The sequence below is a fragment of the Malania oleifera genome, chromosome 2 (assembly GCF_029873635.1).
Source record: "Malania oleifera isolate guangnan ecotype guangnan chromosome 2, ASM2987363v1, whole genome shotgun sequence".
NCBI lineage: Eukaryota > Viridiplantae > Streptophyta > Magnoliopsida > Santalales > Ximeniaceae > Malania > Malania oleifera.
The window spans coordinates 291466-314740 of record NC_080418.1 but is presented as its reverse complement, the minus strand read 5'-3'; the positions used below and the strand labels follow the sequence as shown (position 1 = coordinate 314740).

Here is a 23275-nt window from a genome sequence, read left to right as displayed (position 1 = left end):
GCTTGTAAAATCCTAAAAGCTACTTTCCAAATGTAAAAGAAATACCAACAAGAAGCAGCCTTAAGTCCCACTAGATGGGGTCGGCCACATGAATCTTTTTCCACCAATCCACCCAATCAAGGGCATTTTTCCCTGCTAGCTTAAGAGCTTTTAAGTCCTTCCTCACTATCGTTTTTGGTCTACTCCTACTCCTTTTTATACCAAAAACAGCAACTAGCTCACTCCTCACATTATGCCTTGCTTGTTCCGCATTTCAAGTGCCCGAACCATCCAAGCAGCCCTCCCTTATCTTGTCTTTGATTGGTGTTATGCCTAGTTTATTGTGAATATAATCACTTCTCAATTTATCTTTATAAACATTGTTTCTCATTGGCCCAACACGCTAATCTATAAAGCATGGCAGGCCTTATAGCCTTCCTATGGAAATTTCCTTTCAATTTTAAGGGTATTCTACAATCACACAACACGCCTGATGCACTCCATTTTACCCATCCTGCTTTAACTCTATATATTACATCTTCTTCAATTTTGCCTTCTACTAGCATAATAGATCCAAGATATCAAAATCTACTTATGGTATTAATTTCTTGATTATCAAATATAATCTTACATCCAATACTCCTCCTTACTTTAGTGAAATTACATTTTATATATTCTATCTTATTTCTACTTGTCTTAAAATCTTTAGACTCCAAAGTGGTTCTCCGTAGTTCTGGCTTAGATTCCACTTCGCTCTTACTTTCATCAATCAAGACAATATCATCTACAAACAATATACACCAAGGAATCTCATTTTGGACATTCCAATTGAGTTTATCACTCACTAAAGTTAAAAAGATAAGGGTTCAATGTAGAACTTTGACGTACACATATTGTTATTGGAAATTTTCTAGACCCTCCTCCTACAATCCAAATGCAAGTTGCCACTCTATCATATATATCCTAATTGACCTCAGTATATCTACTGCATACTTCCTTCTTTTCTAAAACCCACCAAAGAACTTCCCTCGGAACTTTATCATAGGCTTTCTTTAAGTCAATAAAAACTATAAGCAAGTCCCTCTTCTTTTCCTAGACTTTCCCTTTAGTCTTCTTAAAAGATAATACCTTCTACTATTGATCTTCCAAGTATAAACCAAATTGATTTTCCAAAACCCTTGTTTCTAGTCTAATTCTTTGTTCAATTACCCTTTCCCACAATTTCATTGTATAACTCAATCTTAATTCTACAATAGTTATTACGATTTTGAACATTGCTTTTGCTTTTGTATAAAGGTATGAGCGTACTTTTCCAGTTTCCTCCATTCCTCCAACATTTTCTTGGGTTTTAATTATAGTGTTGAATAGAATAATTAAATATATACTTCTTTTATCCGCTAAATATTTTCAAACTTCAATTGGTATGTTACTTAGTCCTATAGATTTTCAATTCAATAACTCTAATTTTGCGAATAAATCCCCTACTTTTAGTCTTTCCACATTCATGCTTTCGATTTGGTTTCCTCAAACTTATTAAAAGTATCTCTACTACCTCACTTTTATGTCATCTTCTTTTGTTAAGACATTATCATTCTTGTCCTATATACACTTTACCATGCATTTTCTTTCTAGCTCTAGTAAGTTTATATATGTTTGTTTCTCCTTCTTTTGTATCTTGTCTAGTATATAAAGTATCACGACTCTGTGTTTTGCATCACTAACGACCACTTTTGCAACTTTTCTTGCCTTTTTATGCTTTTCAAGAGTTTCTATGTTTCTAAAATTTTTCCTTGTTTTATACCAATTTCTTTTTTTCTTTACAGCAACATCTTGATCACACCACCAACTTTCTTTACTACTCAAGTATCTTCTCAAGATTCACCTAAAAACTCTTCTGCTATCTTTTTTATAGGGTTAGCCATCCTATTCCACATGGTGTTTGCATCTAACTTATCCCCTACTATCCAATCACTCTCTTTGATCATTTTATCTTCGAATTTTACTATATTTCCTCCCTTAAAGCTCCACCAACTAGTCTACTTGAGTTGATTTATGTTGCACTTTCTTTACCATTTTTCAACAATATATATAATACTAGAACTCTATATTATGTAGTCACACTTTCACTTGAGATAAATTTACAATCCTTACATGATAGAGGATCCCCCTTCCTAGTTATGAAGAAATCTATTTGCATTTTATTTTGTATACTCTTGGAAGTTATTGAGCATTTTTCTCTTTTCATAAAGCAAGTATTCAAAAATAACCAAATCGTAAGACATGCCAAAATCTAAAATTGTATCATTGGTCTCATTTTTATCCCCATATCCATGGCCTCCATGTATCCTCTCCTTAGTCTATATTGTCCTTTCCAATGTGTATATTCAAATCAACTCCTATGAATGTTTTTCAAACCTTTGTATCCCTTCTATAATACTGTCCATATCTTCCTACAATTGTATTTCAAGCTTTTCTACTAAGCCTAATTAAGGAGCATATGCACTAACGACATTTACTATTTCTATCCCTAAAGCTATTTTATTTACATATTTATTTATTTATTTTTCCTTTGATAGAAAAATAATTCATTAGATAAAGGAGCCCACGAGCAAGAGAGAAGACATCCCCTTCGCAAAGGCTGATAAAATATTCAGGAAAATCAAAAAAGAAAATCGCAAAAATAAAAAATGACAAAAGAAACTCAAGACACCGTAAGAAAAGACTTCCAATTGTGCTGAACATCTGAAACACACATTCCCTTGAAATTTCAATAGCACATACACCATAAAGAAGCCATAAAAATAATCTTTTCCCACATAAACCAATATGGTAACTTCTTAACTGCAAATATATGCAAATTATGTTCCTTCCACAAGCCCCAGAGCACTGCAAATATAGCACAATTCCATAATGCAATTCCTTTATTCAACCTGCCCAGCCCCACAAAAGAAATTGCCAAGAATTCCACCACTGTTCTAGGACCAACCCAACTTTCTTCAAAGTAATTGAATAACTTGTTCCAAACCTTCCATGCAAAATTGCAGTGCAGGAAGGAGAGACTTTAAAGGTCTCCTCATCTACAACAAGTCATTAGAATTTATCCTATTAAGCATGACCAACCAAAGAAAAACTTTGATTTTCGGGGAAATTTTGACCTTCCATATAAAATTCAAGAGAGGAAAAAAGAAATTTGTCCCAACCAGGAATTCAAAGAAATATTTACAAGAATAGACTACTAAAGAATCCAACAACTATTATCAACTACCATTTTTGGAAGATACCCTACAATTATTCAACATAATCGATAAAGAAGGTATGTCGAAGGAGTGTGATGATGAAGAAAAAGGAGGATTAGACTCTGGAAAATACTGTTCTACTTGCTGCTAATAATCCTGCTTCTCATGTTGCTGGTAACACAGAATTGGCCACTGCCAATATTTCTGCACAGTAGCCTTACTCTAATCAAAGGAGGTTGGAAGATAAGCCTCAAGTATGGTGTGACTATTGCAATAAGCCACGCCACACTCGAAAAAATTGCTGGAAACTCCATGGAAAGCCAGCAAACTGGAAGAGCAACAAATCTTGACCCTCTAGCAGCAATCATGCAGTCCCTAAAGCCAATGAAGCTAATTTCCTAAGTGCTGAACAGGTGGATCATCTTCTTCAACTGCTGAAATCTACTTCTGCCTCTGGTCTTCCTACTGGTTCATTGGCCCAAATAGGTGATAACTCTAGCGCCTACCCTTGTTGCTTAAATCTTGCACCATGGATTATTGATTCTGGTGCATCTGATCACATGACCAGTACCTCACAATTGTTTCAATCTTATTCTCCTTGTTCTAGTAATAAAAAGATTAGAATTGCATATGGAAGTTTTTCATCCATTGCTGGAACAGGTTCTATCCAAATCTCTGAAAAAATAGAACTCAAATATATCCTTCACGTCCCTAAATTTGCTTGTAACCTGCTGTCTATTAGTAAACTCTCACGGGCCTCTAATCGTTGTGTCATTTTCTTTGATTCCCATTGTAGGATGATTGGTAGTGCTAGGATGATTGATGGGCTCTACTACTTCGATGAGACTTTATTCAAAAATAAACAAGCTCGGGGTTTGAGTAGTAGTACTACTTCTATTTCTACAAGTGAACAAATAATGCTTTGGCATCTTAGACTAGGACATCCTAGTTTTCTCTATTTAAGACATTTGTTTCCTGGCTTATTTATAAAACCGGATTGCAATTCTCTTCACTGTGATGTTTGCCACATATCCAAAAGTCACCGAAGCACCTATCAATCAAAAGCTTATCATTCTTCCAAACCTTTTTATTTAATTCGTAGTGATGTTTGGGGTCCCTCAAAAATCACTACTACCTCTGGTAAGAAATGATTTGTTACATTTATTGATGATCATACACATTTGTGTTGGATGTACTTATTGAGGGACAAATTTGAGGTCGAAAATTTTTTTTTCAAGATTTTTATAATATGGTTGAAACCCAGTTCCAAACGAAAATCAGTATCCTTAGAACTGATAATGGTACTGAATATTTTAACAAATGTTTAGGAACGCTTCTTTCAACAAAGGGTATTCAACATCAATCTACTTGTCGTGACACCCCACAACAAAATGGCATTGCTGAGAGAAAAAATCACCATTTGTTAGAGGTTGCACATGCCCTAATGTTTTCAATGCAAACTCCTAAAAATCTATGGGGTGATGCTATTTTAACTGCATGTTACCTCATTAATCGGATGCCTACTCGAGTGCAAAAATACATCACTCCCTTAGATTGCCTTAAAAAATTGTTTCCTACATGTCAGATAACATCAGACTTGCCACTTAAAGTGTTTGGATGCACCGTTTTTTATCATATACCTACCAATCTTAGAACCAAGCTTGATCCTAGGGCAGAAAAATGTGTTTTCCTTGGATATGCTCCTAATAAAAAAGGGTACAAATGTTTTAACACTCGTACCAGAAAAATTCATATCAATATGGATGTTGTTTTTATTGAAAACCATCCCTTTTTTGGCCATAACTATCTTCAAGGGAAGAAGAAGGAAACTGAAGATGAGTTCTGGCAAACCTCTAAGCCTCTTCCAAATGTTTTCCTTGACATTGACATCCACTCTTTAAAGGGTCAGGAAACCGATACCTTAACTGGCTAAAATAATGGAAATCCTAGTCTACCTATACAAGGCATACCTAATTCACAGACATGGGGAGAAGTACTATCAAATATTCCCTCATCTAAGTTTCGTGTTTATACCAAAAGAGGAAATCATCAGAATAATAGAGCTCTTTCTTCAAATCCAGAGCAAGGCCAATCATCATCACCTACACAAGTTGGTCCTCCTTCTCATACTCCGGGAACTTTTTCTTCTCCAGATCCTTGTTTTGATAAATATTCTGATCTTGACCTACCCATTGCCCTTAGGAAAGGAGTTAGAACCTATACCACACATCCTATTTCCAACCATCTATCCTATCATAATGGAGACTTAGAGGAGGAAGTTTTTATGGATCTACCACCAGGATTTGAAGGGAAAGGTGGCAAAGGCAAGGTGGGCAGATTGAGGAAATCATTGTATGGATCCAAACAATCTCCTAGAGCTTGGTTTGAAAAGTTTAGGGAGTTAGTAAAGAGTCATGGCTACAGCCAAGATCAAGCCGATCATACTATGTTCTATAGACACACGAGTGAAGGTAAAATGGCTATCCTTACTGTCTATGTAGATGATATAATTCTGACAGGTGATGATAGCAATGAGCTAGAGAGGTTAAAGAAGATCCTTGCTCAAGAATTTGAGATCAAAGACTTAGGCAACTTGAAGTATTTTCTTGGTATGGAATTTGCAAGGTCAAAGAAAGGAATTTTTGTTTCCCAACGCAAGTATGTGCTTGATTTACTTGGAGTAATAGGTTTGCTAGGGTGCAATGCAACAGAAACACCTATAGAGTCAAACATAAAACTCCAACCAGCTAAGGCTGAAGAAGTGATCAACAGAGAGCAAATACCAAAGATTGGTAGGGAAACTCCTTTATCTCTCTCATACACCTCCTGACATAGCCTTTGCAACAAGCGTGGTAAGTCAATTTATGCACTCACCAGGACCCGAGCATTTTGATTTTGTGTACAGGATTCTAAGGTACCTAAATGGGACTCCACGTAAAGGTTTATTATTTGGAGGACATGGGAATTTATAGGTTGAAGTATACACTGATGCAGATTGGGCTGGAAGTGTCACTGATAGAAGACCAAATTCTGGCTATTGCACCTTTGTTGGAGAAAACCTAGTAACATGGCGCAGCAAGAAACAAAATGTGGTGGCAAGGAGTAGTGCAGAGGCAGAATTTAGGGCTGTTGCTCATGGAATTTGTGAAGCACTATGGATCGAAAGGTTGCTGGAAGAATTAAAAATTACTAACTCACTACCAATGAAACTGTATTGTGACAATAAAGCTGCAATAGCTATCGCTCACAATCCAGTTATTCATGATAGAACTAAACATGTGGAGGTAGACAAGCATTTTATCAAGGGGAAAATAGATGAGGGAGTAATCTCTCTGCCATATATCTCGACAACTGAGCAAGTAGCAGACATACTGACAAAGGGACTGCCGAAGAAACAGTTTAAAAACTTCATTAGCAAGCTGGCCATGGAAGATATCTTCAAGCCAGCTTGAGGGGGAGTGTTGGAAAGTTTCAAATCTGTTTAGTCAACTTTCCTATTTTTCTAAGAGAATCTTGGCTGTAAATGTGTGAATATCCTAGAATATTTAGTTTCCTTATAAGTTAGCATTTTTGGTTCTTTCCTTCTATTCTTCTGCTGTACATCTATTTATACAGACCTGAACCTATGTTATGATTAATGAGAATTATTTCCACAATGAGAACTATTTCCACAAGAAGCTATCTCATTCTAGATATGAGATGTAGCTTTCCATGGACTTTTCGAAGAGCATCTAAAACCCAAATTAGTATCACATCCATTCCCATCAAGTCCAAATTTACTTTTGATAACTTTATCCCACAATGAAGAAACCTCTAGCAGGAGCTGCTAAAGCCACTTAGCTAGACGAGCTGTGTTCCTAGACACCAAATTTCCAAGACCCAAACCATCCTCAAAAACCCACCAAACCATCCACTCTAGCAATAAATCTAGTGTCCCACAAAACTAGAATGCCGCCTGCCACACCCTGAGAAGGTACATAATCCTAATCCTAGGTTGGACGCAAAATCACAAAAGCTGCTTAGACCAACATCTGCTTCTGAGCACCTCTCATCCTCACTAAACTCGTCAATTTTACTTTCTTCATATACAGTTGAATGTGGCCCTTTGTTGCAACTTCAGTTAGTTCTGTAAGAGGAGCTTCCATTTTTCTGCTGCATTGATTGTTGTGCCAGATCCTCTAGACAAGCCTGCTGCCTAGTTACACCATCTGAAATCTCTACTTCCCCTTCAACCAATTCAACCTTCTCCGCCCTTGATTCTGTACCCAGGTCTTTGGGAAGATCAGACTTTAAGGTTAAACAAACCTGAGTATGCTCGCTAGAAACCTTCACCTCTGGGCAGATTTCTGTATTTTCATCCACAGTCCTAGTTTCAGTATTTTCCAGTTTTTCCATTATTCATTCGGACTTGGGTACTAACCTCTGTTCTATTATCTTCAAAGAAAGGCCCAACAACCCTTTGGATAAAGCTTAGCCCATTGTTCTTTTTCCCTTTAATTACCCATCTAATGACTATAGGAGGCCCACTAGTAACAGGCCCAAACTTACCTCTCCCAAGCTGAAAATTATATATGGAAGCAAATTTTAAATTTCGTCTGGGTAGGAAAGTTGGAAAATCTATCCTGAAATCATGAGATTCCCCATCAATCCTTTCCGAGTCCTTCCCCTTGCCAGCATCACATCTATGGCTGCCTCAAACCCCCGCTCTACTCCTTCATTAACCTCTTGTCGCTTATTATGTTCAAGACACCACAGTCTAAACATCTAAATACAATCTCCTTATTGTGTTCAGATAAGACCTGCAGTAGAGCTTCGAAGAAAATCCTCCAGCCTTCATTGTTCTTACTCTTAGGAACACAAATAATGCTTAATTTTACCCCTGCAATCCCCTTTTCAACTCGTAGGATCCTTCCTTAAACATTGGACCGCAAATTGATCGAGACCTATGATCCTTCACCTCGTAGATATAAGCCTCTTCAGGAGATCTTGTCAGCTCCTCAATTTCCTTCACAACATCACCCACAGTAACTTAACGATCCAGAGAAATTCCTCTTTATTTGGTAAAATATAAGAGAACTTTCTCCCTGCAAACTCCAAAATTCTAAAGACTGAAGATCCAGGACAATCAGCACAGAATATTTTACGATCGACCCAAACTGAGGAATGTCCTCCCCACCCAAACAACTTCTTACCTGACATGCAGCTAGTCTCCCCCATTCTACAATACCACCTCCAATAATCCAGAGTTGTGAAGAAGCCACAAACCACTCTCACCGAACCAGAGACTCAAATTCGCAACTGGGGATCTCCAACAGCTGTAAAATGATAGGTTGAATGCTCTCTGAAGGCGAAGGATGATTTGCCGAAAGGGAAGTCAAAGATCTGCTGGGATGTTCTGAAGGAATTCGGAAGGGTTTTCTAGTAAAAGAAGAGAAAAAAGAGCTTAATAGGTATTGGTTCAACAGTGCTAGGTTTCATTTTCTTGAATATTGTTTCGATGGAGAATGAGAAAATATAGGGTTTAATAGGAGAGGTCAGGCCAGCCATGCTAGCAGAGTCGAAGGAAGCCACTGGGAAATCCTTCACATTGGGAGAGCATCATGTCAGTTGTTGTTTTTTTGAATCAACAAATTCGTTTATCATTTACTGCATTACCTTTTAGGTCTTTGTCCCATCCATTTTTATTTTTTATGTTTCTCTTTTCAGTGTACCAACGCTCAAGTCCTGAATTTTAGATTTCTCTAGCTTTTTCCACTACCCATTTTCCTTCTAATCATTGTATCCACTACCTCCATGGTTTTGTTCTTAAGTGCCCCTATATTCCAAGCCGCTATCCTAGTTTCCTTTGCTAACTTCTTAACCCTCTCCTGGTGAAAATTACCCAGTCTAGTCCACCCTTGTCAATTTTTAGCTACATCCAGGTGGTATAAGTGCAACACATCACTTGTAGGGGACACCCCAGTGACTATTTGGTAATGATTCATGTTAAAACAATGATTTGACAAGTTTGTACATTGGCCGTCAGCTACCTAGCGCGACCCTACTCCTTCATACAAGCTTGGTACTAGTTTTCTGTAGAAAGATTTAGGGCAATTAGTGTTACACAGGCGAGTGCAAGTATCTTGCGATTCTTTATTGATAATAGTGAAAAATTAATTGAAAATGCAACATGTTTTCACAAAGAAATGCCCTTTAATAAAATAAATAATTGAAACAAGTTAATGCCTACTAAATTTTCTAATTGACAAATATGACTTTTGGAGTAGTCCTTCTCACCACAATGGACTATCCCCCTTTCTGTCACTAGGGATTTAGAAATCAATTTGCAAATAACCTACAATGCTAATGGGCCTGAAGCTTTGAAGATGCAAACAATAGGACTTTCCAAACTCCAACTTGAAGAAGGAAAAACATTCTAAAAATAACCAAACCAAACTAAACTCATAACAAAACGTTTGATAACTAAACACCCAGTAACCTAAAATTGTAAATAAAAATTACCAAAATGCCCTTGAATATGGAATTTTCTTATTATCCATTCAAAGATAGAATATAGTAAACCTAACCATGCCACACCACAATATTCTTTCATTGTGAGGTTCCTATAGTAGGTTTATGGGGCCCATCAAACCCTAGTAAGGCTCACCTAGACTTCTCGCCTTTCTTTCTTCAGCTTTATGCCTACCCATTTCTAGAAGCTGCCTCTTCCAGGCATCCCTTTGGGCCAATGGACCTAGTACTAAAGGCTATTTTGGATTTAAGAAATATAACTGAATGTTTTCCTAGTGCCCACCTGATTATCATAGCCTAGCAACATTTTCCAATGCACAGTTATTCCTTGGGAATTGACCTAACTACAACCATTGAAATCATCCTTGATATAGACATATACATAATATATACAGAGACACCTGTGCACATATATAATCCAAGTTCACTTATTTGACAAGAAGTCAATTAAATTATGTCCAATATTTTCTAACAATTAGTAGAAGGTTGGGCATTGTTTCAATGGCGCGGGTGTTACATCCAGACCCAAGCATCAGAGGTTCAAATACAAAACTGGTTTCTCAAAGCATGGAAGTAAGACTGGATACATCTTCCCCCACCCCTCACCCCCAATGCTGTGGAGCCTTGTGCATCAGATCTTGCATTTTCATTTTCTAACAGCTAATCAAAATAAACTACGAGAAATTTTGCAAGCAGAGAATATTGTGAGGTAAAATAAGCAGAATTCAGGGGGCTAAATACAAGTAAATAAAATGCCTCATATATTGTCGAAGCATCACAGGATCACAAAGGTTTTAATTCAAAAACAATAGTTTGAAAGTTGGTGCAGAAATCAAAACTCTTCCAGAAAAAAAATATAATCCACTAGACCACGGCATCTGATGATATTTGAAAAGAAATAATGAACTCTTATTTTACAAATATAATTTAAAAAATAAATAAATAAAATGCTCAAATGAGAATCTCACAGTGCAAGTTGTTTGCTTTGAAGGTTTTCTTATTTCCTGCTGAATATAATCATCTGCAAGTTCACAAAGCTGCAACGATGTTTGGCACTTGTAAGGAAAAACTCGAAATGCACATATATCCCCCCACCTATGCTTCAATCTGCATAAAAAATAAATAATTAAATATTTAAAGAAAAATTACAATTAGCATAATGGTTGGCTTGCGGAAGATGTAGAGATGCTTGGTATGGCTGCTCATGATAATCAATAAGGTTGATAATTCACAACAAAACAGGAACTGATAGAAATGAAACTCAATTCATTAATCACCAGCCTATAAATTAGGGTGTTCATAACCCTTTGAAACCCTATTAGTGAATTTAGCAAGAATAATAGTGTCCATATAGTTTTGAAACACCTTTTATATATTGATAAGCAACAAAAATAGCATGGATGCAAATATGACATAGAATGTGAAAAATGTAAACAAAAATAGCCTCCAATATACAAGGCTGCCATGCATTATTAAGGCCTAGGTAGCACTATAAATGTAGTTTCCTGAAATTGCCATAGAAGTAGGGTGAGCAACCTTGAGCTCCGCAGACATTCTTAATCCCCCTTATTCAAACAAAAATCATTTCAACATGAACATATTCCTTATTCTAAGAAATCTATTTGTCTAGAATTACCATCACAAGTCCTTCAAAGGCACACATTTTAACATCATTTCAACATAGTTAGTGTTATCTCAAACAAGTGCCAATTTCCAGCTTGGCCAACCACCACTTAAAGCGGATATACCCTCCGAAGGTTTATGGCCTTTCACTCAAGAGAGACACAATCCCTACTTCCTCAAATTTCACAACACCATGGGCATAAAAAGAGTACACAGTGCTACAACATATCGAGCTGCTTCACATAATAGAAGTTTAATATACGCAGATGCAAACTATGTCATAAAAAGCAAACACTATCATCCTTACAAATCCAACAGCCATAGCAAATAAATTTACCATCTATTTAAAAATAATATGTAGCGATGAAGAGCAAAAAAACACATGTGCTGCTATCTATGCTAAGTAAAAAATAAACAACTCACAAATGCTTCCGTAACAGGATCCAAATACACACACGTGTCTATTGTCTATCCTTTTCTTTGAGAAATTCCGTTTTTACTCAAAATCTCTAGATGAATAAATGAAAATTAAGAATATCTATCTTGGTTATTAGCTTCTCCAATTTATTTTGATGTTCCTATGCTTTTTCCTGATTCCCCCTGATTTTTTTTCCTGATTTTTCATGATTTTCTGCAGAATTTTCTCTCCCCTCTAACTAGAACTATGATTTACAGCAATTGTAACAGGTGTGTTTATTGTTGCTGGTATTCCTAATGCTGGAAGCAAGGATGGCAGAATTTTGCAGCAAGTGGGCTCTGCAGTGCTATCATCTAGGCTGGAAACAGATCAGGACAGCAGTAGCTTGCAGCAAGTGGCTCTGCAGTGCTGCAAGCTGTCTGCCAAGTGTCCACTCCTGGTTTCAGCATTCCCCTCTTCCGTTTTCTTCTATTCTGCCCCAAGCTACTATGTTATTTATGCTTAACAGTGACTTTTAGTTTAATTTCATCAAATTTCAAATTTGAAAAAAATTTCAATATCTATTAATTTAAACATAACTAATGCACTACATGCTCAGCACAAAAATTTTCAACAGAAAAGCAAATGCAAACAACCATGCAATTTATGAAACTAATCTAGATTTACCATGGATTAGTGGAGATGGTTATCACATCCCTTGTTGCTGCTACTGCATCAAGCGTGCTTTTTGGAGAATGAGTGTAATTGAAATGAGAATATTGAGATGGATAATTGACAATAGAAGAAATTATTGCCTAAGAAAATTAAGTAAAACAGATTAAGATTGCTTGAAAGTGTGCAAAATAGAACACCAGATGCACCCACAATGAAAAAGGATTTGATCGAGGTGAAGGACACCATTGGGACAAAAGGAAGACTAATAAGACTATGCGTTGGGACTTGGGAGTTGAGAAAATAAAAGAAGGCAAGAACAATAAAAAGTACTAACAAACTTTTATTTACAAGATTAGACCACCTTAATTTGAGTAGAATATCAGATCGAACAGTTGGGATAAATATTTCGTTTTCATTCTTGTTTGCATCATGAAGGGGAGCCTAGGTACAACAGTAAAGCTGTTGCCATGTGACCTACAAGTCATAAGTTCGAGGCGTGGTAACAGCCTCTTGCAAAAATGCAAGGTAAGGCTGCATACTGTAGACTCATCATAGTCCGCCCATTCCTCGGGCCCCACATAAGCAGGAGCTCTGTTCACCAGGATGCCCTTTTATTCTTGTTTGTGCACTTAATCTTCAATAAATTATTTCAAAATAAACATTTTGACAAATTCATACAATTGGTGGAAATTCTGAGAAAATTATTTAAAATGAAATTTGACCATGCCTTTTTTTTAAGGTAGTGGAAATTTTAAATTATGACAATTTCATGAAAATTTAAGACCATGGACCCAAAAAAAAAATAGAAGTTTCTAAATGAGAACTTATGAACATGAAAAAGAAAGTGAATGGCTCTCTCGCCTACGGTTAATCAGTACATATGTAATGATGAACAATAATATTCGATATATCTTGTGAGAAGAGCATTTGATGAATTACACCAAAAAAATTGACAACAAATTAGACTAAGAACATTCACGTTATGTATTATGCACATTTATAATGAGAACAACCATAAACCAATTAAAATATATTTAACTTACTAAAATGATAAAACCAGTCAATTATTGACAGTGGAAACTGAAAGGAGAAGTGGGGAACAATTATACGAGATTGTAAATATAAATAGCAAAAGAAATGTCAAGCCCAATAGTTCCCACTCACACAATTTCACGGCCTATAATTTGTGACTTCAACCAAAAGCAAGAGTTGCACAATAAGAAAACAAATTAGACTAAGAGCATTCACTCTTTGTGTATCATGCACATTAAAAGTGAGAATAACAAGAAGCCAAATAAACTATATTTAACTTATTAAAACAATAAAATCAGTCAATTATTGACAATAACAACTGAAAGGAGAAGTGGAGAACAATTTTATGAGATTTTATATAACAAAAGAAATGCCAAGCCCCATATATTCCACTCACACAATTTCACTGGCCCATAATTGTGTGCTTCAACCAATAGCTAGAGTAGCAAAATAAGATTAGAAACTGCCATTGAGTATACAGCCATCATATGGAGTGATAAATTGCCACTTTTCTTATGAAAAATGTTTGATGGAAACACAAAAAAAGCTAAAAAAATTATGAAAAGATCTTACCCATTGGCTGCATTAGTTTCACAATAATTTCGTAACAATCGTGGCACTCGAAAATCGATTCTTTGGTATCTATTACAGCAAAGACGAGGATGATAAGCATGTGCATAATTAAGAGTTTCAAAGCACACTAATTCAGGAAAGTACTTAAAATACAAAATGAATAAAGTTTCGCAGCACAAAAAAGTGAAACTTCCATTGTTTGTCCTTAAGGCTGACTCCTCCTGATAGGGGTTGGACAATCGGGCATTGTTTTTTTTGGCTGGTGGTGAGTTGAATCTTAGAAAAGGAAGAAATAAATAGTGGTGGCCCAATCAAGTGCTAATTCAAGAGTATCAAGCCATGGCCCACACTATGTGTGAGCTTATTTGGCTAAAGTACATGTTAGAAGAACTTGTTTTTCCACATTCTCATCCTATGGAGTTGAAGTGTGTAATCAACCTACTATTCATATTGTCTCCAACCCAATCTTTCATTAGCGGATGAAACACATTGAACTTGATTTTCACTTGGTTCAAGAGAAACTTGTAGGTAAGCTCATTACAACTCATGTCTACTTTGAATTCCATGTTGCTGATTTATTCACTAAAGCCTTCGGGTGCTCAAGTTAAATTCATTTGTAAAAAGCTAGTAGCATATGATATCTATGTTCCATCTTGAGGGGGAGTGTTACTAGTTATTTAAGTTATTTAGTATTACTTCTATGTGTTATTGTTGTGTTAGAAAGCATGAGTTAGTGCCTCAGTTGTTAACGGTAATATGGTCACTGCTATATACTTGGTATATATTAATAAAGTCTTAAATTTTGATTTCGACTCAAATTTTGAAGCTCCAAAAGTACGGAAATTTTGACGGAAATTTCAATTTCAATGTCGATTTCAATTTTGATTTTAAAAAATAATGGAAATCATTAGTAAAACATGGAATTTTTTATGAAACTTTAGAAATGATTAATAGACATAGTAATATAAGTTTTAGGACTAATATATTACAAGTAAATACATATATGTTGTGTATAAGGTGGAGAAGTTGTAATATAATATGTGCGTCACACATATTTGTAAGAATTAAGATAATGTACATTAAACATATTTAGTGAATCGGTTAATACAAATGAAATACATAAATCATTTAAATATTAATTATTATACAAATAATGATAATTTAGAAATGAATGGTAAAATAAAATGTCGTTATAAGTTTATTTTTTCATATAATTTCAAAAGCACTTGTAATAATCATTTACTTCGATAAAAATAAATAAAATAAATTGATAGAGAAATTTCATTTCACTCATAAATCTCTCATTTAAATTTCGAGGAAATTTCATTGCATAGTTCAAATTTCGACAAGTTTCGCTAAAATTTCAAGATTTCGATAAATTTCGAATGATTTGTTGAGATTTCGACGGAAATTATGCAAGACAGAAATCGATTGCCATTTCGATTTCGAGGGTCACGGAAATCAGAAATTTTGACAATTTTGTGGGAATTTAAGACCATGTATATTATAAAGGGAGAGACCTGTCATTGAAATAGCTCATCCAATTTACCCAATATTTTAACAGGCATTTTAGAAACTTTTATTTTAGAAGTATAGCAGCACATTCAGCAGAGTTAAATTATAGCAAAACCCAATGCAAAATGAAAGCAAGAACTATTATGTTAATGATTAGTACACAAATGCATTGGATGGCAGTAGAAGTTAAGTAAAACCCTCACAGGCGAGAATCAGGATCTTTCCGTGGATCATAACCCTTTCTGATGCAGAACCTAAAGAATGGTCCACTTGAAAAGTAATATGCAGTTCTAAACAGCAGCCTGTAAAATCGGATGAGTGCAAGACAATGAAGAAAAACAGACATACAAGTACCAGCAGGTACCAAGTATATTAATCTCAATTGACCCAAGAAGAAATTTAGCAATAGGAAGAAAACCTTCTAAGCATATCATCTCCTACTCTTAGACCTTGATCAAGCAATCGTTCACTCAAAGATTCTTTAGGCCATATAGGCCGCTCATCAAACAGCTTAGATACAGCGAGTTGCCACTCCCATTGATCCGAACCTTTGGGCATGTAATCTTCCCAATTTACTTTCTTGGGAATCTGTTTGACTGTTAAAGTGCCCAAGAAACAATAAAGCACAAATGCATGCATGGTTTACATTTAGCACTTTTAAGTATCATTCATTTTATGCATTCAGTAAGTGAAAACACCTACAAACTCATTAACTACCATTCAGCTGGAAACTGGTGATAACAATAATATTACTGAATGGTCAAGTTAAGCAAGCATCCTCCAAAATGGGGGACAATAAGATTCACCAATGACATTAGCTCCCATTTCCAAGTTATTATTACATCTCAATACATTAACAGTGTTCAGGGCCTTTGGGCTAGTAATGATGTACATAGTTGGCAAAGATGGCTCCAAGGAAATCATCAGTAGCAAACATTTAAGAATATAGAAATAGAAGGGCTAAAGAAAGAATTTGTCTGCATGATTTTGCCAACATGAACAAGAGCTCATTGCTACATTCATTGAAAACCAAATCTATCCCAAAAATCATCTTCATCAATTAGAGTCCAATAGATGAAGGGTAAATGACATAATCAGAACCTACCAAAAAGGAAAAAAAAAAATTAAACACCAATGGAAATCAAATTTTGGAAAAATGCCACATTGGAGGTACTCAATCTTCACTTCTGGACCTGTGGTTTACAAGAAATATCTCCAAGAGGGAGAACAGACATAAGAATTCATGCAGTCAAGAGTAGCGTGAAGCTCACCCATCTAGTGGGACTTGAGGCTCAGTAGTAGTAACTGCTAAACACAAATATAAAAGAATTTTTTTCATAATAAAAGAAATTATGTTAGATAGTGAGAAAAGAAGGTACAACATGAGGGGACAAGAAGTCCACTAAAAAACAGAAAAGAAAGAACAGAAAAAACAAAAAACCAAAGATCACACCATGAAACTAGAAAACATTAACCAAGAAAACCCCTTTTCAAACCCTTCCATCATAATATACTAAGCTTTGAAAATTTGCTAATTCCCTTTGACCCTTCAATTTACGACTTTTGCCACCATCCAACCAAACCTCATTTCCTCCAATATCACTCAACTTTAAATCTAACTTATCCAAAAGATCTTGAGCTTCTAAGTCCTTGGGAATTTCCTCCTCGGGAGTAGGCAATATTCCATCCCTACGCTGTAAATTGTTGACCAAACCATCATTTTAAAAAATACACTCTCCCTCCGAACCTTCCAATGAGGCAGGAAGAACATAAGATAAATCTCCAACTTCATCGCAAGAATCAGAAACATACCATATTGTTTTCGAATCTTATCCAACAAAAACCCCCCACCACAATCAAATTCACTAAAATCATCACTATCTGAATCTGAAAAATCCTCCCATTTCTTTACCTCCTTTTCTTTTCTTTCCCCGTTGCTACACCCAAACTCCTCCGTTGTAACAGTCTTCCACCCCACTAAGTTCTTCTCTAGAGTCTCTACTTAAAAACTGTGTCCCTGAGACACCAAAGTTTTCTCTATTTTCACCAAGCACCTTCCTGATCTCGGCACAGGTACAAGCTGCCTTCCTACTAGCATACACCTTATTACCCCTAAATCTGTCAAAATTCAGACACAAGATATCATCACTCCCCTATAACTGCTCCTGATTTTTTACATCTTACCTCCCCAATTTTTTAAGTATCTTCCAGGCTAGTTACATTATTAATACCATGGTATAATCCTAATAAACTATTAATATTTTGGGTATGTCCCAGAGTTCAATCAGCTCAATTCAAAATTTGGAATGCTAGAAACTACACCCAGTCTAACATCTTCCTTCCCACTGCTTGTTTCTTGAGCTCGAAGGACTGATATCTGGTCCTTCCTATTCTTGAAATCCGACACCAAATTATCTGATTCTCCCAGCCTTTTGAGCCCTGCTAAGTAAAGGAGGATCAGACTAAAACAGTTCAGATTAGTTTCAACGTGGAATATATCAAGGCATCGTTCACTTTTCTATCCAGAATACTTTTGATAAGAAGTGTTTTAACAGTTTAGAGGAAGAAAAATCATAATGAGATCAAATGATAATGGCAACTCTCACTCTTGCACTCCCTTTCGCTCAATCATTTTTGCTCTCGCTTCACTTTCTAGTTTCTCTCATTCATCTTGATGAATAGTATTCATTGAATACAATCATATGGAAGTAAACTTCCACAAATTGGAGCAGAATGAAAGAAAGTGGTTCAACCTGCAACTGAAAAGGTGTTGGTAAGGGGTTACGTTCATCTCGAGGAGAAAAACTAGAACCACAGTCAATAGATTAGAATTCCTCTGTCGGCTGCTATACTTGTCCCGGCTTGTATTGAAAGTGAAGAAAAGCACTCGTTACAGAAAGTTCAGCAAATTTTTGGCAGCAACTAAAGCAAATCACAAGGAAAATTGCAAAGAGTTGGGTTTACGAGTAAACAGCAAGGATAATCTGTTTTTTAATCCTAGCAATTAAAGCAAATCACAAGGGCAATTTATGGAGATGTCTAATGCACAAGAGATATCACTCACCCAGAATGGGCCTTGTCAAAAGCTTGAAAAACATTGTTGGACCACAACCAAACAGCTTAAGCTTTTAATTAAAGGGGTAATCTTAGATGGTAATAAAGCTATGGTTGACAAGAGGTCCTAGGTTCTAGACCTGTTGCCCACATTTATTGTTTGTTTTGTTAAGAATTAACTTATTCCCTGTAACAGGTGTTATATATCATTTGTTTATCTCTCCGTGTCCCAACAGGGTGCAAATGCGAGGAGGTGTTAAAGCTTGATATACATTGTTGGATCACAGCCTAATAGTTTAAGCTCTAACTTAAAATGGTAATCTAACAGGGCTATTTCCTCTTCACAGGACCATGTTCCAGGGGCCCAATGTAGAAGTAAAGAGGCTATACAGCTGACTGCACCTCGAGCCCATCAGATATTTCAGCAGCTTGGAAGTAGTAAGGGTTGTACAACTGAGGCTCGTGATACAGAACACTTTGAAAATAAGGGGAACAGCAGGTATGGCTTAGAGCAAAGTGAGAAGGTGGAGGAGAGTCAGTTTTATAACACATCCTCTCCAGCGAAAGGGGTTTGTGTGAGTAGGCAGCGTATATCCTCTTCTGGTGGGTAGAGAGATGAGGGAAGGAATATTCTGAAATCTGACAAGTCCCTAAGAAGGATTTCTTCAAAGGACAAAGGTCTCAGTGTGCAGGAGGAGGATACTATGATTGTGGATCAAGCTGGGAATCAAGTAATAACAAGGTGGGGTTGGACACAGGGGAAACAAAATATCATATCCCCGAAAAGTCAGCATTACCACAGGTTTATTCTTAACTGGGAAGGAAGAGTATGAAAGAAAGGGGCTCCTCAACTAAGAGGTTTTCTATTGAAGATGCAAGGTAATTTTTTTAAACGACATAGCAATGGTAGTTTTTACAATGAGGAGCCTTCAACTGGGTCGAAAATTGATCTACCAAAGAAGGTTAGTGAAAAAAATTCTATTGAGAAAAGACGTGCAGTGCTGTTTCAGATGAAGAGGGTGAGTTAGATAGCAAATTTGATTATCATGGATGGCTGCTTATCGACGAGGTTCATGAACAAATCAGGTCTGTATCAGGTTCTTCTGATGATTTGCATGATTCTTCCTTTAAGATTCCATCTCTGCTGGAGATTTTATAGGGAATTTCAGGCTCAGAGAAGGATGGACAGTTGACAATGAGCAGATTGAGTCTGTTCCTGCCACTCAGCTTAACATTTCCTGGATAAGAAGGGATTGTGATTAGGTAATTCGGAGGGAAAAGAAGTCAGATGGATGGTTGTAAAAGAAAGGCTAAAAAGGGTTAAAGGGAATTGGCAAATATGCAACGCTCTGTTACTATGATGGGAAGAACCTGAAAGGAGCTTTCTTCACTAGTGCTTGTTAGATCCTTTGGTTGGTGGGTAGTTATGCTGTGGGTTATTTTCTTTCTTTTCTTTTAGCTTTTTTTTCCTGAAATTCATTGTCCTGTTCTGCTCGTGTACTCTTCCTCTCTTAATATATCTTCTTTTTCAATCAGGGAAAATATATATATATCTAACAGGAATCCTTTGGCTCCATTCAGTGCACCAGAGGGTAAAGTTCATTATCTACAACCAAGTAGTCACAATCTAGGCTAATGATGAAGTGGGCTCAAGTAAGTTAGAAGCTGAATACAATGTAAAATGTGTCGATTTCAATTTCAAACCCCCCCCCCCCCCCCCCAACCTTAAAAATTGGCTTGAAAAGGCAGGTTTATTTTATAGATGTAAAGAGTGAAGATCCTAAGTAGCGTGAATTAGAGTGGAGTGTGTTTGACATCCTTAACATTTCATGACAATGGAGTGACAATCCTCATAAAAACAAATAGCTTTCTTATCAAAAAGAATTAAAGACAATAAGAAGCACAGAAGAGCGTGGAACTAGGGAAGATTCTTGACAATCGATGGTTCTATTTGTCTCTCTCTCCCCATCTCTTTACCCCTCCGCAATACTATTCCTCCCTCCCCTCGTGCATTCGCTGTGATGAAGATTGGGTTGAGCCGAGCAATTCAGATTGAAGGAAAATCCTTCAATCTGTGTCTAGATAAGGGCGAGGGGAAATCATCATTGCTCTTGGTCGAGAAGAATGGTTTTTTGTAAGAAATGAGTTAGGTTATCAGATGAGGCTGGATCATGGTTTGTCAAAGGATTGATGGTTTTTGGTCAGATGGAGAGGGATTTTCAAAGTTTTCGCAAGGGTATTACAAACTATTGGCTGTCGATTAGGTGGACGAAGGTGGGAAGGTTCCTAGAGTTAGTGTTGAGTTGGAATCATAGGAGATTTTTTGTGTTCATTCCCAGCGGCACAAAAAGGTGAGGGATGGAGAAGATTTGCGAATAATTTTCCATTTTTGCAATTTGGCCAAGGAATTACGAAAATATTTGGGAGTTAAGGCAGCAGATGGCCATCCATGTTTCAGATCGTGGAGGCAGGTCATGCTGGAAGGTAATATACAGGCAGGCTAGGGTCACAATAGACAAGGCCTCTCTGGGGATCGAGTTATGGCAGCAGCTAAGGAGGGTATTTCATTTTTATAAAAACTGGGCCATTTACTTGAGCAAGCCCAATGCTTAGGTTTATCCAAGTTGGGCTCTAATGAGGATTCTAGGGCAGGTCTTCATTCCTTGGGTTCTATTCAGAAGGTAAATGGCAAAGGTCAGGATGCTGGACAGGGAAACAGGGAATCAGACAAGTCAGAGCTGGATTTCAAGAATGGAAAGGACCAGATTTCAGTCCTCAGAGCTCAGGAAACGAGCAGTGGGAAGGAGCACATTAAACTTCACGCTCAGAGTCCATCACTCCAAACCTCAAGGTGGGCTGATCAAACTACCCATACTATTAATAGTTCGAAGCTAAAATTAGACTTTGGTATTAAAAATGTAACAAAAAAGTTGGAAGTGTGTTCAAAAAAGAGGTAAGATGTAAAAATCCAAGAGCAATTATGGGGGAGATTGATGATATATTGTGCCCGGATTTTGACAGATTTGAGGGCAGTAAGGCGTATGCTCACCGGAAGCTAGTTTGTATGGGCGCCGAGATGAGGAAGGTGTTCAATGAGAAGAGAGAAATTCTGGTGCGACAAGGACAAAGCTTTTAAGGAGAGACTCTAAAGAATTTAGCATAGTGGAAGACTCTTACGAAGGAGGAGGTCAGGTGCATCACCAAGGAAAGGAAAAAAGGGAGTTTAAGAAATGAGCGGATATTTTGGATTCAGAAAGTGATGATTTGAGTGAATTTGACTGTGGTGGGGGTTTATTGTTGGATGAGATTCAGAAACAATATGGGTATGCTTCTGATTACTGTGACGCAGTAGGGGATTTATCTTATTTTCAGCCAGCCCCATTGGAAGGTTAGGAGGGAGTGTCTATTTTCGAAAATGATGGTTTAGTCAACAGTTCAAAGCGCAGGGATTGAATATTTCCTATTCCCATGGAAGAAATTCCCAAGGAGGATTTAGAAGCCCAAGATCTTCTGGATAAGCTGGATTTAAGTTGACTGAAATTAGAGGAAATGAGGTTCGCTTGGATGGTGGCAAAAGTCGTAAAATTGAAGGGTCAAAGAGAATTAGCAAGTTTGAAGAGTTCAGTAAATTACGATAGAAAGGGTCTAAAAAGGGGTTTTCTTGGTTACTTTTATCTAGTTTCATGGTGTGATCTTCGGTTTTTTTGTTTTATTGTTACTTTTATTTCTTTTTTTCCTGTTTTTTTGGGGACTCCTTGTCCCCAATTGTTGTACCTTCTTTTTTCCCTATCTGATATACTTTCTTTTATTATCAAAAAAGAACAATAAGAAGCACAGAGATATTTCACTTCCTACATATATTACGATCCAAAAAAGGAAATAAACCAGAGCGAGTCCAGAGCTTTTCATGAAAGCTTCTATGATTCTCATATATCATGTTTTAAAAGGAAATTTTTATCATGTAGCATTTATCCAAATGAGCTAGTGAGTAGTAACTAACCCACAGAAACTTAGGATTCCTATATAGCAATACAAAGTGATCAATATATAGCCTAACCGGCTAATATTTGGCCTCATTCAGTGTGACAAGTATCAAAACAGTGTGCAACAGAATTAGCAAGGTAAAGAACATATTAAGAGCACATTATGTATTCAAGCAACTGACCAAGATACCAATACAGAAAATTGAGTAAAACAGACGAAACAACAGGATATCTTCAATGTTAAAATCAAGGGCGAAACATGGCTCTATACCCATCTACACAACAGAGAGAAAAAATTGTCACATTTCCAACATAATTCATTGTCTCTAAAATTATCCAAAATAAGATTATCAAAAATTTTAAAAGGTCAGCCTCTGGAAGCCATGTGAAACTGCATTCATAAATTGCAAATTTTATTTTTTTCGGTTCACGTAAACTCTTTCATTTAAAAAATGGATGTAACTAACATAACAGAAGCACCATAATGAAAGCCGAAAAATGGGGCCAAGGATGGATCTCTTCAAGCATTGCAATTATTCACATAAGCCTGGTTAAAAAAGTCAAGTGAGTCACTACAGGCCCAGAATCAACGATACTAAGGCTCTGTTAGCATTTTTAAGTAAATAGTAATTTGACATTGAACATTTTATATCACAAACGACTTCAGAAAATAATTTGCGCGAGACACATTCCAGTTT

General features: G+C 36.5%; 1 protein-coding gene across 5 annotated transcripts in view; it reads right to left on the bottom strand.

The window, feature by feature from the left end:
• Positions 1 to 23275, bottom strand: part of LOC131148996 (uncharacterized) — a 94742-nt gene that overhangs the window by 24931 nt on the left and 46536 nt on the right. For all 5 annotated transcript variants that reach the window (XM_058099008.1, XM_058099006.1, XM_058099009.1 and 2 more), the window contains exons 7-11: positions 22810 to 22852; positions 15959 to 16130; positions 15744 to 15842; positions 14026 to 14094; positions 10694 to 10832 (exon numbers count right to left, since the gene is read on the bottom strand). In XM_058099008.1, coding sequence (XP_057954991.1) covers positions 10694 to 10832; positions 14026 to 14094; positions 15744 to 15842; positions 15959 to 16130; positions 22810 to 22852 — 522 coding nt within the window. The remainder of the gene's footprint in view (positions 1 to 10693; positions 10833 to 14025; positions 14095 to 15743; positions 15843 to 15958; positions 16131 to 22809; positions 22853 to 23275) is intronic.